We start from the raw sequence: 14,110 nt of genomic DNA on the forward strand, positions 1-14,110 counted from the left end.
CTTTAAAAGAAGATATCAAATTCAAATTCACACAGAATGGGCCACCAGAGCAGAGCAGCGAAAACACAGGTATATCATCATCTGTCATTATATCCTGGCGATGTTTTATTGTATATTGACAACCAGTGCAATGCTTTCCACAGAAATTATTTTTGAGCAATACAGCAAGGAGGCTATCTGGTTTTAAAGTAAACTGGCAGACATCGGCTTTGTTACACTGAAACATGGGATGAGACCTACCCCGGCCTCCATTCCAGTTACTAAAACGTATTCACTTATTTGAGGATAGAAATTTCCCCTCAATTCAGACAATAAACTAAATGTTTGCAATACACTTGACAAAGTTGATTCAGGATTAGAAATGTATTGTCCAAACAGCTGAACTCACTGTGAAGCCATGATAATTAAAATAAACATCCTGCCCAGGGCAAATTTTGGAAGCTCAATGCTTCCTCCCTCACCATCAGCAGGGACAAAAATCCAACGGGAGGAGGCTGTTATTAGCAGCAGAGCTGTTATTTTGCTCCTGACTATTTAATAATGTCAAACTCTCTCTCTCTCTCTCTCTCTCTCTCTCTCTCTCTCTCTCTCTCTCTCACCACACACACACACACACACACACACACACACACACACACACACACACACACACACACACACACAACCAGAAGCACTGGGAAAATTCCACACACATCAGTGGCTCAGTGGACCATCAGACAAAATCCCTAAAGTTCATACTGTCCACAGCAGGCAGGCGGAAGTCGACATTAACAGTCCTCCTCTCTGTGTACTTGTCAATCAGGTGCACATCAGTGTGTTGTATGTGTGTGGCACTCAGCTGCATCTCGTCCAACTGGGGAAAAAATTGGCTGTCTAACTGGGCGCTTCAAACTGAGCAATAATAATTCCTCATTACTATATAAAGATAGTTATTGTTATTGCACCCAACGCTTAGTAATACTGAATACCATCTACTCCAAGCTCGCTGATTGTGGCTTTCAAAGTAATTATTCCACATTTGGGGAAATACAGTAACTCAGGATATTATTTTGCGTTTGGGCAGATCCAGAAGCATGTTTTCCAGATGTGGATCAGATTTTTTTTTTAACCAACATTCACAGTCTGTATCATCTTTCTCTAATAAATGAAGTTTTTGATCCATGCACACTGTTGCCAAAGATCTTTCAAATCATTCAGATGGCTTAAGATTTTGTTTGAAGAATTTCTTCTAAATTGAAATTTGAAGCATCCCATGTCAGTGTAAATTCTCAATTTTTGGGATTAAACACAATTTGCCATCCAGATAAAACTCATCTCCAACTCATCCTAGCATCTAGCAGATGTGGCATCCTTATAGTGCATAATGTATATAAAAAATGCCATTCTTTTACTCTTTAATTATTCTATCTCTTTTTATTCTCAAATTCTACAATACCCATGCATGGTAAATGAAGTATACAGTTAGGGGCAAGGGACAAAAAAGACAGGACTCAGGATAGTGGTTGTGGATAAATACTGAAAAACCTTTTAAACGTCAGCATTGATTATTCTTAATAACGTGAACAAAGATATGAAGATTAGACAATGAATTGAGAAAAGCTCCATCACCAACATATCATGCCAAACATTTTGTGCAGTTAATCAGAGACCTGAACAATCTGCTTGGTGCGGTGATGGAGTTGATGACATGTTTGATGAAAAAACAAATAGTAACCTTTTGCACATTTCTATATTTATTTAAGAGGTGAGTCTCTCTCTCTCTCTCTCTCTCTCTCTCTCTCTCTCTCTCTCTCTCTCTCTCTCTTCACTGAAGGAAGCGGTGTAGCTCCACCTTGACTGACAGGCTATAAATGGATCCATCCTTCAGGTGAGTCCTATCATACTGGGTCAGTCATTGGGATCAACATGGGGACTACAGGACTCCAATGCGCATTAGGGCTCATATACCTAAAGCTGCTGGTCGGCTCCCTCACTCAGACTGGTGAGTGATTGAAATTTAAAAGACGATTGGAGCTAATCATTGAGAAAACAAGCGACTGATTCTATTGATGTATATTTTGTTGAATGGTGAAAAAAGAGAAGTTAGTTATCCCATTTAAACCTGTAGCTGTAATTGAACCTTGTTTGGATAACTTCGACATTTACTTTGTATTTGTCTATTAAATAGTATGAGAAACTTTAGAAATATTTATATAAAATACATTATGGTATTTTCTCATTTATTCCAAATATCAACAATAACTTTTCGATATGGAATATTAATGAATTGAAGATATCAACAATAGAACCAGTTTATAGTTTATATTTCATATGTAATCTCTGGGTTGATTATAATATTCAGTATAAGTTTTAATGGAGTGTCAGAACAAGCAGATTCAGAATATCAGATAATAACTGTGGTAAAATTCAAAATGAGTTTCTCTTCTGTTCCCTACAGTTAACATCATTGATTCTGCAAACAAGATAAGCGTGGATTCAGGTAACTGTGCAAATACCCAAAATTGATGTCTTTGTAATTCTTCAAAATGATGTTCTAATATTAATGTTGTTGTAGCTAATGCATCTCACATCGACCGAGTCTGTTCGACATGGGGACACTATCACTTCAAGACCTTCGATGGACATTTCTTCCAATTGGCCTCCACCTGTAACCATGTCCTGGCCTCGCAGTGTGGGGACAACTTTGAAAATTTCAACATCCAGATGAGGCGCAAGATAGACGGCACATCAGTCACCATCAGCAACATCATCCTGAAGCTGGAGGGCACAGTGGTGGAGCTCTCTAAAAAGGCAGTGATTGTCAATGGCAAGATGTAAGTTCAGTCCAGACAAATGAAATGCATCCATCCGGGACACTCGGTACCCAATATGTTCAGTCATACTTTGTGTTGAATTTCTGCTACAATTCTAGTGTTGCTCAAAAATTCTGGTGAAATTCATCATTCAAATTAAATGCACATGATGTATTAGTGTTTAAGAGGACAATATTTGAAGTGGGATTCTAATGTCTAGTTATTGATTATCACAGTAATCAATCAGAGTCAGTTAAAAGGAAAAAAACTCAGTATTCCATTGGGGAGTAAAACGGAGCAGAATAGCCCGAAGAGGAGTAATAGAGACCAATTTGAAATATCAACAATCAGCATGTCTTGTATAAATTATGTTGTATTGATGTCAATTTTTATATTATAAAAATAAACCATCTTGTTTATAAAGGGCGAAGAAGCACGTCAAGAGAGGACATTTGGAAACCACTAAACTCAATCACTTGAATAATAATCATAGATCACTTCAAAGTAAAATTTTTGCCAAACAATTGTTTTTTATCGTCATTGATCATCAAGAGTTACAACCCACACGTCACTTGGACAAGTATTTTATGCGATTGACAGGATTTCAGTGTCTGCCAGTGGCACAGAAGCAACAGCAGTAGACTGTGGCACTGTCACTACTCAAACTCATTTCAACCTACAGGCGGATTTTCACACTGTGATAAAGTAAAGTGTGCATAGAACTTCTCAGTTACTCTTCATTTGTCATCATTTCAACCTGATTTGATTACTATTTTAGTAGTAACATTGAACTAAATGATCTGAAGTCATTTAATGGGCATTGGCATTAATGACAGTTTACGACCTAGAACTTTTTTAACATTTTACATTTACTGATATCTGCAATCATTAATACTGTGAGACTATTCGCTGCATGCAACAGCAAATAGAAGTAAGAAAGACAAAGTTGTGTAGGTTTCTAACATTTGTTTCTGACCTGAAGGATGGAGACCACTGTAGTGTTCAGTGATCATTGAAAAAAATCTTTTAATGATTTGTTCTCACCCACAGTTGAAACGAGAGAGGTTTGCCTCTATGTGTCAGCTGCTGCTCATTGTCACACTAACTCTGTGCGTTTTGCTGCAGAGTGTCTCTGCCGTTCGTCACGTTCGGGGTGACTGTGAAGGGAACCATGTCTAGTATCACTGTCGAAGCCAAGCTGGGAATCATGGCCATCTGGAACTTGGATGACTCCCTGGATGTATGGAGAACACCCTCGCACTTGCACACATGAACTTTTGCGCTCACGTGTATTTTGATAACATTTTAAACACAGAGGTTACACACTGTGACCCTGCTGTAAACAGCTTAGCAGGATCTGAATGTTTTGAACTGCATACGCCTGGGGCATAAGTCAAGATGTTCTTTCATAGAAAAGAACATATTTGGCCTCACACCAATTTACTTGTTAGAGGAATAAAGCTGATGTTTTCTTTTCATGACCAATCTATCTCTCTAACAAGTGTTATCTGGACTACCACAGTCTGATAAAGCTTATCATTGCAACAGAAACTCTAATATAAGAGCCATTCAGCTCATTGAGCCATTGAGAGCCACCGCAGTTGTTCACAGACCAAGTTGATAAAAGTAGACAATTAGATTAGGTGTGCACAGCAGCCTGCACTTTAAAAGAGTCTGAATGTTTGCTTTATGTCAGTAGGTTAGAACCTGTATTTACCACTGTTGTGCTGTTTTATGAATGTAAAGACATATGAGAGCCATGACTGAGTCTTGAAGAATAATGTTTTATATGAAACAGTCTCCAGGGCTCAGAGAAATATTTTACACGTGACAGTTTTGTTTGAGGTAATCAGTCACTTGCCCCTGTGGCAGGGCTCACTAAGGTCTGTTTTAACACAGACAAAGTTGGCTGAAAAAAACAACAACCCCGGTAGCTGAGGTAGCAGTGAAAGGTCTGACAAATATTGATCAAGGCTCACTCAGAGAGTCACTAGGTGAGTTTGTGGAATACACATTGCCCTCGGCAGATCCACAAACAACATGAAAAACTTGAACCTGAAAACCACAATGCAAATAGCTGCTTTAAGTTAACATGTGGCTGAGTGCATTACCTCATGAGGACATCGGCGATTAAAGGATTTTCTGATAAAGAAATGAGAGATTTTTCCGAAAAATATAATTATTTCACGATGGTTACATTGGAGTCAATTATCATTGCTTAATTGTTCTTGGTATTGTTGGGATTGGAAATTAGTGAAATTTACAGCTGACTCCTTTTATTTGCAGAGTAAATGACGCACTAGCTACAAACTAAATGTGTCTCTCCTCTATGACAGACACCACACACTGCTAACCAAGAAGGTGCTGTGTGATATATACCAGTTTCCCTTCTTTTTCTGGTACATGAGCTGTTTGTTTAATTCCCAAATGGATTACACAGAAAAAATTACACAATTCAAACTTTTCTACATACTATGTTGCGATCCTAAAAGACATCCATGAATCATAAATGTGTAAGTCTAAACTTGTGATCTTGGCAATCACTACTATATGTTTGGGCTCTGTTCACAGATCGAGATTGACGACAAATACAAGAACCAGGTCTGTGGACTCTGTGGAAACTTTGACGGCTCATCCAATGATCTTGAGAAGGAGGGTAAGATTCTTTGCAGGCTTATGGAGGGGAGCTATATTTTCCATTCTGTTTGTGTGTGTCTCTCTTGCCATGGCTGGGCTGTCACTTTCCTGTCCTTCTCCTCTGTCTGTCTTACAGCCACAAAATAAAGTGGACATCTGTGTGTAATGTTCAAAACGTTAATGTTAAAACATATGTGACTTGAGGGCTGCGTCATCATCTGAATTGTCACAGCAGTTAGACACAGCATTGTGTTAATTAGTGGAGACCATTGGAGACATATATACTTGAAATTGGTATTTTAATGAGTGAAAAACAAACAAAGACATATTTTTTACTAATATATATTTCAGGGACTCCATTATAGAGAAAAGTCTGTCGCTTGTTTCAGACCTCTGCCTGAAAATCTCAAATTATGCTTTCAGTGGAGCCTAGCTTCTCTTAACCCCCTTGTAATTCAAACCATAAATATACACTGTAGCTTGACTTCATGTTTCCAACTCTAAGAAGAGAAAAACTAATTTCACATTGACACTACTCAGCGGAAAAACAACAACAACTTGCTTTTCATATAGAAAACTGTTCTTCCTGGAATTTAAAAACAAGTTGCAATTCTCATAAAAATGGCAACAAATTGAGTGAGATGGATACAATTAGTGACTGACTCTACTGTACTGTACTGTAGGATCTAGTCAGTCTTTGGAAGACTTTGCTGAAACCTTCAAGGTGGATGAACCATCAGAGACGTGTGAGGAGCCTGAGCTGAGTGACGTGCAGAGCTGTGGAGATAAGGTATCATCCTGGATAGATGAGATGAGATAGATGAGAACTTTGACTGGATGGAGCATGCTTTACAAAATATAACATGTTAATATTTAACTTGTCCAGTGAGACAGGTTCTTCATTTCCACAAAATGTTCTTATTTATAATTCAAACTTGTTCCTTCTTGCAAGCAAGATCAGTCATTACACCTCCCATCAGTGCATTACCTGTTGTTCAACTTGTTATGTGTTCTCAGCTATCAGGAGCAGTACAAGAGCAAGTCATCTATATCTAAAGAAGGGTTATAAAGAAGTTTTATTAAAAACATAATCATTTTTTTTCCAGCGTTTTTGTAGCAAGGTGTTCTTTTCATGACCAATCTATCTCTCTAACAAGTGTTATCTGGACTACCACAGTCTGATAAAGCTTATCATTGCAACAGAAACTCTAATATAAGAGCTGTGATGGAAATTCATCTTGAGATTTGAAATAATGAAATTCTCAGACTGGAGTTGCCTTTGAGTCTTTATAATAGTAAGCTCTGCAGAGGTTACACAACAAGCACGGGTGCTCAAAATGGAACTGGCCGCAAGTTCACAAAAGCCAGAACTTATACAAAGAGGCGTTACATAGAACATAATATGAAAAAAAGACATGAAAGACATGAGATCATCATCTGTGCCTGTCCGTCCGCTGTAGCAGTTGGAAGAAAAACATCACCAAATAAGGGCATGCACCCTGTTGATCAAGGTCATAGCAGTGAGACACCACCAAGTAAGGGTTCCATCCTGTCAGGTAGACAGTATCACAGCAGTTAGACACCTGGTCAGGGGGATTTCCAATACCTTAGACACTGGTCAGTTGAATTTTCCACTACACTTCCCCCTTTGATCATCAATAAAAATATGATCACTAACGAAAAATAATCAAGAAACATCATAATCAACATCATAATCATAGAAGAATATTGACGAGTCTTCAACCCACGCACTTTGCGCACATACAGGGTCACATCCACCATGGAGAGGTTCTAGAACATACGATGCATGGTGGGGAGGTGCAATAGGTAGCCGCTGCTGTTTTTGTGGAAAGAAAAAAAAATTATTTTCCTGTAATTGAGCAAGCATTTAAAATGAAAAATGGAAGGAAATCAGGTCAAACAACATCATCATCTCATTAACCATTATCAAAAGTTAACATACTGTATTGATTGGCAAAAGTAACTCATATTAAAATGTAATAAAACGTTAAATGTCAACATACAGTATATCTAAGGTTGAAAATATCCAGTAAAAACTTTTTTTAATTCTTGCTTGGAAGTAAAATTGATTCAGTATGTACAAAGTTGATAAAGTAACTCACATCAACCTTAAAAATTCACAGAGATTCAAATTAAAGCATCATAAAATATGAAGTTGAAAGGATAATTGCAGTAGCTGTTTTTGTCTAGTGAAATCACTCAGAAACACATAAGCAAGCTGGAGGGAGAAAATAACATAAAAAAACCTAAAATTGAGTATCGTCATCAGAACCATCTGTGCTGTCAGTGTCCAGGTAGGGAGGGATGGGGAATAAGTTACGGATCAAGGGGACCTGAATCACTTCTCTTGTGTCCAGTCAAATTTGCATGTGCTGGATGGTTCTGAGAGGACACCGTAGGAAAAGACAGTTCGTTAGATCATCAGAGATTTTTACAGGAGTGCATCTAGACAGAATAATGTGCAAAACAATAATAGAGGAGATCATGAGTAACACGTATAGCGAGCCTCTCAGGCCACACAACCCTGGATGTCGAAATGGATGCCATGGCCTGTCCATGGTCTCAGTTGTCTGGCAGATTTCTTCTGTGTTGTGGCAGAACGCTCGTGTGGTTAATCATACAACACTCTCGGGGCTTCTCAACCTGTGGAAGTATCAGTGTGTGTGCTTTGAGTTGAAGGCGTCAGCTGGTCAGATGGAGCTGGTACTCATTTGCAGTGGCTGGCGTGGATCCAGGTGGCTCTTTCAGCAACTTTCACTGCTGTGTGGGTTGTGAGCAGTACCTGGTAGGGCCCTTGCCACCTGTTTCCTGATGTCTGAAAGAGAAGAAGTCAGGTTAGAGCAATAGGACAACATATCATGATCACACAAGTCTGTGGATGGAAGCGGAGAAGACGGAGGATCCACACCAATGTGGGGTTCGTTTTCTCATCCTCATGTACATCAGCACCAGAGGCAGGACTTTTGTCGATGCAAGACCTGTGCCTTCACAGCACTTTGCAAGTTTAGTTTTGAGTGTGCCGTTCTCTCGTTCCACAGTTCCACCACTGGCTGGATGATATGCACAGTGTGTTCGCACATCCATAGTTAGATGAGAACCGAGTTGTTTGACAGCTTCGTTTACGAAGTGTCTGCCATTGTCACTGGAAATTCTGCTAGGAATTCCCCATCGTGGAATAATGTCTCTTAACAATGCAAAATGGCAGACAGAAGATCTGTGATGAGACCGTGGTGTGCTATCTTTTTACCAGAAGATGTGAGGAAGTTTCTGTGTTGCCAAAGGGCGCCAAAATCATGAGTTACACCGAACGCATATCTGGAGTCAGTGTAGACTGTGAGTGTTTTACCAGTAGCCAATTTGCATGCTTCCATGCAATGAGCTCTGCTGCCTGGGCTGAGAGGTGATGAGGAAGAGAACTCGAGAGGAGAACTTCGTTATCTGAACAAACAGAAAAACCAACACAGTTAGTACCAGAGACAGGGTCACGTGAGGCGGACCCATCGACATACAGAATCAAGTCAGAGTTAGAAAGAGGTTCGTCAGAGAGGTCAGGTCGTGGGGAACACTGGACTTGAAGTTCAGCCACACAGTTGTGTTCTTCCCCGTCATCCGGGAGCGGAAGAAGCGTGGCTGGGTTCAAATTGAACAGCGTTTCACTGTGATGTTGGGCATGTCAAGAAGAACAGTGTGATACCTCAACCAGCGAGCAGCAGAGAGATGTGAGGTCTTCTGTTCTGTAAGAATGAGAGACACAGCATGAGGAACAAGGAGTGTCAAGTCAGAGTAACCTACTATGTCTCGTGAGGCAAGGACGGCTTTTTCACAGGCGGCCACTGCACGCAAACAACGTGGAAGGCCAGCTGCCACCGGATCAAGTTTGGCGGAGAAGTAGGCGACAGGGCGATATTTGTCACCATGAGACTGAAGGAGGACAGAAGTCATGCAGCGGTCTCTCTCATCCACAGCCTGAACAAAAGGTTTGTCAGGGTTAGGGAGAGCAAGAGTGGGAGATTGTTGCAGCGTCTTCTTCAGTGTGACATATGCCTCGTCTGCCTCGTGAGTCCAAACGACACGTTCGTGAGGAGTGAGTGATTTGCCATGGTACAGAGCACCTAAAGGGGCTTCAAGAAGAGCAAAGTCAGGAATGAACGTTCTACGATGAATGACATGAGTTGTTTCTTCGTCAAGGGTTTAGGCATGTTAACAATAGCTTCTACTCTCTTATCAGACAGGGATTTGCCATCTTTGGTGACGACATGACCCAGAAACGTGACAGTTTGTTGTACAAACTGTAGTTTGCTGAGGCTGACTTTATGGCCCTCACGAGCCAGATGTCTCAGCAAAGCGATCGTATTTGTTTCACATTGCTCCTGTGTGGGACTGGCAATTAGTAGATCATCAACATACTGCAAGAGAGCTGAACCCGGAGTGAGGATGAGGGGTTCAAGACTGTTCCTGAGAGCCTGATTGTATAATGATGGAGATTCACAGTAGCCTTGACACAGGCGTGTGAACGTGTAGGCCTTGTTTTCAAAATTAAAAGCAAACCAGTACTGGCTGTCCTTGTGGACAGGAACACTAAAAAAAGCGTTGGATAAGTCTACAACCGAAAACCACGCTGCATTAGGCGGAATTTGGGAAAGCAGCGTGTATGGGTTGGGAACAATAGGTGATCGAGAAATTACGGCATCATTCACAGCCTTCAAATCTTGCACAAACCGCCACTCAGTAGGTTGACCTTTGTCTCTGATCTTCTTAACTGGGAACAGTGGAGTGCGGACCGGTGAATCAGGGCAGGGGACAATTACACCAGCCTGCAAAAAGGATTCAAAAACAGGACGTATCCCCTCCACTGCTTCCTGTCTGAGTGGATATTGTTGTTTACATGGCCTATAATCAGATTTTGGAGTGATTTTGACTGGATCACAGTTTCTGATGAGGCCCACATCATATTTGTCCTTTGCCCACAGTGTTTCAGGCAGATCTGAAAGTAAAGGCGAAACATCAGAGGGGTTGGACAACATTGCATAAGAATGAAGGTGATTTTCAGTCACAACTAATGAGCATGTGGCTGGAGAACAGAAGGTTGGATACATTTTTAGATCAAATGCACTCAGACTTGGTGAATACATTACGTCAGGCGTCGTTGTGGGTTGCCAATCAACGGCAGCCTGGCATGATCTGACAAATGGGCCTAAGTCTTGCCACTTGTCATCATGAGACTTGGAGAGCGAGATGTGAGGGCTGGAATTCGAGACGCGAAACAGTGCCATCTGTTGGTCAGTGAGTGAGACGGAAGCTGCACTTCTGGAAACAGACCAAAAAATATTGGACACTTTCAGAGAATCATCAGGAAAAGGCAAAAACAGAGATTCATAAACGTGATCTGCTGTGTCTGTCACATGTGAAGTGCAGTGTAATGAATCAATGTGCATAAAATCTGAAAAAGGAGTGGCGAGAGAGTGAGACGTGGAGAGCAGATCAGTGGAGGCATTTATAGGAAGTTGCCACTGATATACAAACAGCTGCTCATGTGTGGTCTGTGACATTGTGAAGGGGGGCGAAGAAGAATTGTGCTTAACCGTCACTCCATCAGGGGAGGATACTAAATTGAGGCCTAACACAATCATCAAATCTCTTCCTAATAGATTAATTGGGCAACAGGGAGACAACAGAAAATCATGTTCAAACCTTATGGAATTTTTGTCAAACTGAGCGGCGCATTTGAGAGGTTTTGTGAAATTTTCTTTTACAGTGGCACCGCTGGCACCTTGAGAGAATATAAAGCGACCACTCATTTCAGGAGATGTGGGCAAATCTGACATCCTAACCACAGAATAACCTGCACCAGAGTCGACCATGAAATTAAGTTTCTGACCGTTAACACACAGTTCGAGTTGAGGCATTTTCTTAAAAGCATCACTATTGTACTTAACATAAGAACCACAAAGTTGTGTTTGCTCTGGTGTGTGTGTGTGTGCGGTTAGATTAGCAAGCGATTTCTTCATTGCTGGAGCTTGTGTGTGTGTGTGTTTCACTTCCCTTTCTCTGATCCTCGGCGGGTAGATTGGTCGTCTCCCCCCCGTCTGCCTCCTCCTCACTTTCTGTAGTTCAGTCGACAGTGAAAGTTCTTGTCTCCCCCTCCTCTCGCTGCTGGGGGCAGTCCCTTGCCCAGTGTCCTTTTTGTCTGCAGAAGAAACACTCATCTATGGGAATTTTGGGTCGTCGAGAAAAGCCTCGCCCACGTCCTTGCCCACGTCTGCGACCACGCCCCTCTCTTCCTGGTTCAGTGAAGTTGGCTCTGCTATCAGTGTTATCTTGTCTGTGTGGCCTTGACAGGGCAGACACAGCCTGCATCATGGTTAGCTGTGCTTTCTGGAGTTGTTGATTCTTTTTCTGCTGAGTTTTGTCTTTGGTTTCTTTGTGTTGACGTTCAGCATGTTCAGAATGACATCTGACCTCTGTCAAGCGAGCATCCTCAAGCCCAATGCAGGTGTGGCCTACGTCTGCCCGTAGTGGGGGGAGCAGACCATTCAGGAAGGCCTGTTTCAGATGTGTTTCATAAGCCCCCGGCTCGTTGCCAAGGTTGTCAGGTATGGGGATGCCTCTGTGTTGATTAAACAGGACGGTCAGACGTGTGAGGAAATCTCCTACGGTTTCGCCTGGTTGTTGTCTGCACCCCGTTATTTTGGACATGTCAATTTTATTGGGGAAGGCGGTCCTCAGGGCGTTGAGGAGTGTGTTGAGAGCGTTGACGTATGCTGCATTAACCGCATCATCCCAGTCTGGTGAAGTCAGACGGAGGTCACCCCCACAGTGCTGACGTACTTTTGCAAAGTCAGTGGGGCCTAATTTCTTCATTAGAAGTCGTCTGATTTCAGACACCGTTGGCATGAATTCACGGCAAAATGTTTCAAACTGGACGGCAAATGCTGTGCCAGAGTTCCGTGGGTCTGGGAGGTGATTCAGTGCTTCGGTCATGTCTGCGTCAGTCCATGGGCGGTAGACGAAGGCTGGGCCGGTTGGTCCCATGACGTTTATCATAGGAGCAGTTATCACTTCTCCCTGCTGTTGATTTTGACGAGTTCTGTTTGCAATGGGAGAGAAGGAAGAAGAGCCTAGAGATGAGGAAGAGGTGACATCATCATTCAGTCCTCCTGCTGCCCCGTCTCCATAGACTGGGAGAGCGGTGGGTGGAGTCTGAGATGGGCCTGATCGTTGATTGGTGGAGTCTGGTCTCTGCACATCATATGGAGGAGGGTTTTGTCGTAGGTGAGGAGGAAGGCAGGCGTCGAGGCGAGGACTGCCACACCCTGTAATGGAGAATACAGAGATCTATATGATTTCTTTTCAACTTTCTCAGTTTCCTTCTTATCAACCTTAGCCATCTGTTTAAATGTTTGTTTTCTGTCCCTACACTCTGCCTCTTTTTCCCACATTTCAAGACACTTTCTTATTATCTTCTGTCTTTCCACATTGCGACCTTGATTTATTTATTTATTTTTTTCTCTTTTTTTTTTTTTGTTTTTTTTGTTGCTTTTTAATTCTTCCTCTTTCTCGAGGAGTTTCTCTCTTAAAAGTTTAATTGTTTCGACAATGAATGACCCGTTATGAGGAAAAGCAAAGTCTCTGGACCATATTGGAAGAAAATGTCACACTTTCCCGTCCTCACTCTTGCAACCATAAAGCCCACCATTTGGACTTTCTGGGTTTTGAAGTCCCTGACTTCCCTTGTTACCCATCTTTATCAATTAAGTGTATGAAATTGTTCACGTCTACAATTTCCCTTGAACACTCAATTTAAGACGTGGACGTCTCCACGAATCCTTGTTTCTCTTTGCGGCAAAAAACAGGGGAAAAAAGCCTTCAACAAGGTTGATTGCCACGAGGACTGGTCAGATTAACATTAATAATCCACAATAATCCAGAGAGAATGACTAATACACCCGTTCCAAATAAAACCCTTTAAATGTATTATTTCTTATGTTTGATTTCGTATTTGAGAAATCATCTAAACAGTCATGAAAATCAGAATTTCAACATCTCACCAGATATAAGATGACCAAAGAGAGGTCTTTGGATCCCTGTGAAGAAGGTCCGGAACCCAAGTTATTTCGGCCCTCTCTTCTCTTAACTGTTGGAGGTAGAGGCAGAAGATTTTTTTTTTTCTCCTGGGTGGCCAACCACCGAATACTTCTCGGGTCCAGACGATCTTTCAAGGGATCCTGTTCGTGAGGCCAAGTTTGTGATGGAAATTCATCTTGAGATTTGAAATAATGAAATTCTCAGACTGGAGTTGCCTTTGAGTCTTTATAATAGTAAGCTCTGCAGAGGTTACACAACAAGCACGGGTGCTCAAAATGGAACTGGCCGCAAGTTCACAAAAGCCAGAACTTATACAAAGAGGCGTTACATAGAACATAATATGAAAAAAAGACATGAAAGACATGAGATCATCATCTGTGCCTGTCCGTCCGCTGTAGCAGTTGGAAGAAAAACATCACCAAATAAGGGCATGCACCCTGTTGATCAAGGTCATAGCAGTGAGACACCACCAAGTAAGGGTTCCATCCTGTCAGGTAGACAGTATCACAGCAGTGAGACACCTGGTCAGGGGATTTCAATACCTTAGACACTGGTCAGTTGAATTTTCCACTACA

At 41.6% G+C, this 14,110-nt stretch overlaps 1 protein-coding gene across 1 annotated transcript; it reads left to right on the forward strand.

Annotated features, from left to right (window-relative positions):
• The first annotated feature begins 1,880 nt into the window (after positions 1–1,880).
• Positions 1,881–6,565, forward strand: LOC118109279 (mucin-2-like). The gene is made up of 7 exons (XM_047340290.1): positions 1,881–1,981; positions 2,438–2,479; positions 2,555–2,813; positions 3,918–4,032; positions 5,364–5,448; positions 6,113–6,219; positions 6,536–6,565. Exons 1-7 carry the CDS (start codon positions 1,906–1,908, stop codon positions 6,563–6,565), a joined length of 714 nt encoding a protein of 237 aa, XP_047196246.1. The 5' UTR covers positions 1,881–1,905.
• Positions 6,566–14,110: the final 7,545 nt, after the last annotated feature.

This window comes from Hippoglossus stenolepis, chromosome 1, assembly GCF_022539355.2.
Source record: "Hippoglossus stenolepis isolate QCI-W04-F060 chromosome 1, HSTE1.2, whole genome shotgun sequence".
NCBI lineage: Eukaryota > Metazoa > Chordata > Actinopteri > Pleuronectiformes > Pleuronectidae > Hippoglossus > Hippoglossus stenolepis.

Coding starts and splice junctions, on each gene's coding strand:
- LOC118109279 (XM_047340290.1), top strand. CDS start 1,906: ATGGGGACTACAGGACTCCAATGCGCATTAGGGCTCATATACCTAAAG. Junction 4,033..5,363: donor ACTTGGATGACTCCCTGGAT/GTATGGAGAACA, acceptor CTCTGTTCACAG/ATCGAGATTGACGACAAATA. Junction 6,220..6,535: donor TGCAGAGCTGTGGAGATAAG/GTATCATCCTGG, acceptor TTTTTTTTCCAG/CGTTTTTGTAGCAAGGTGTT.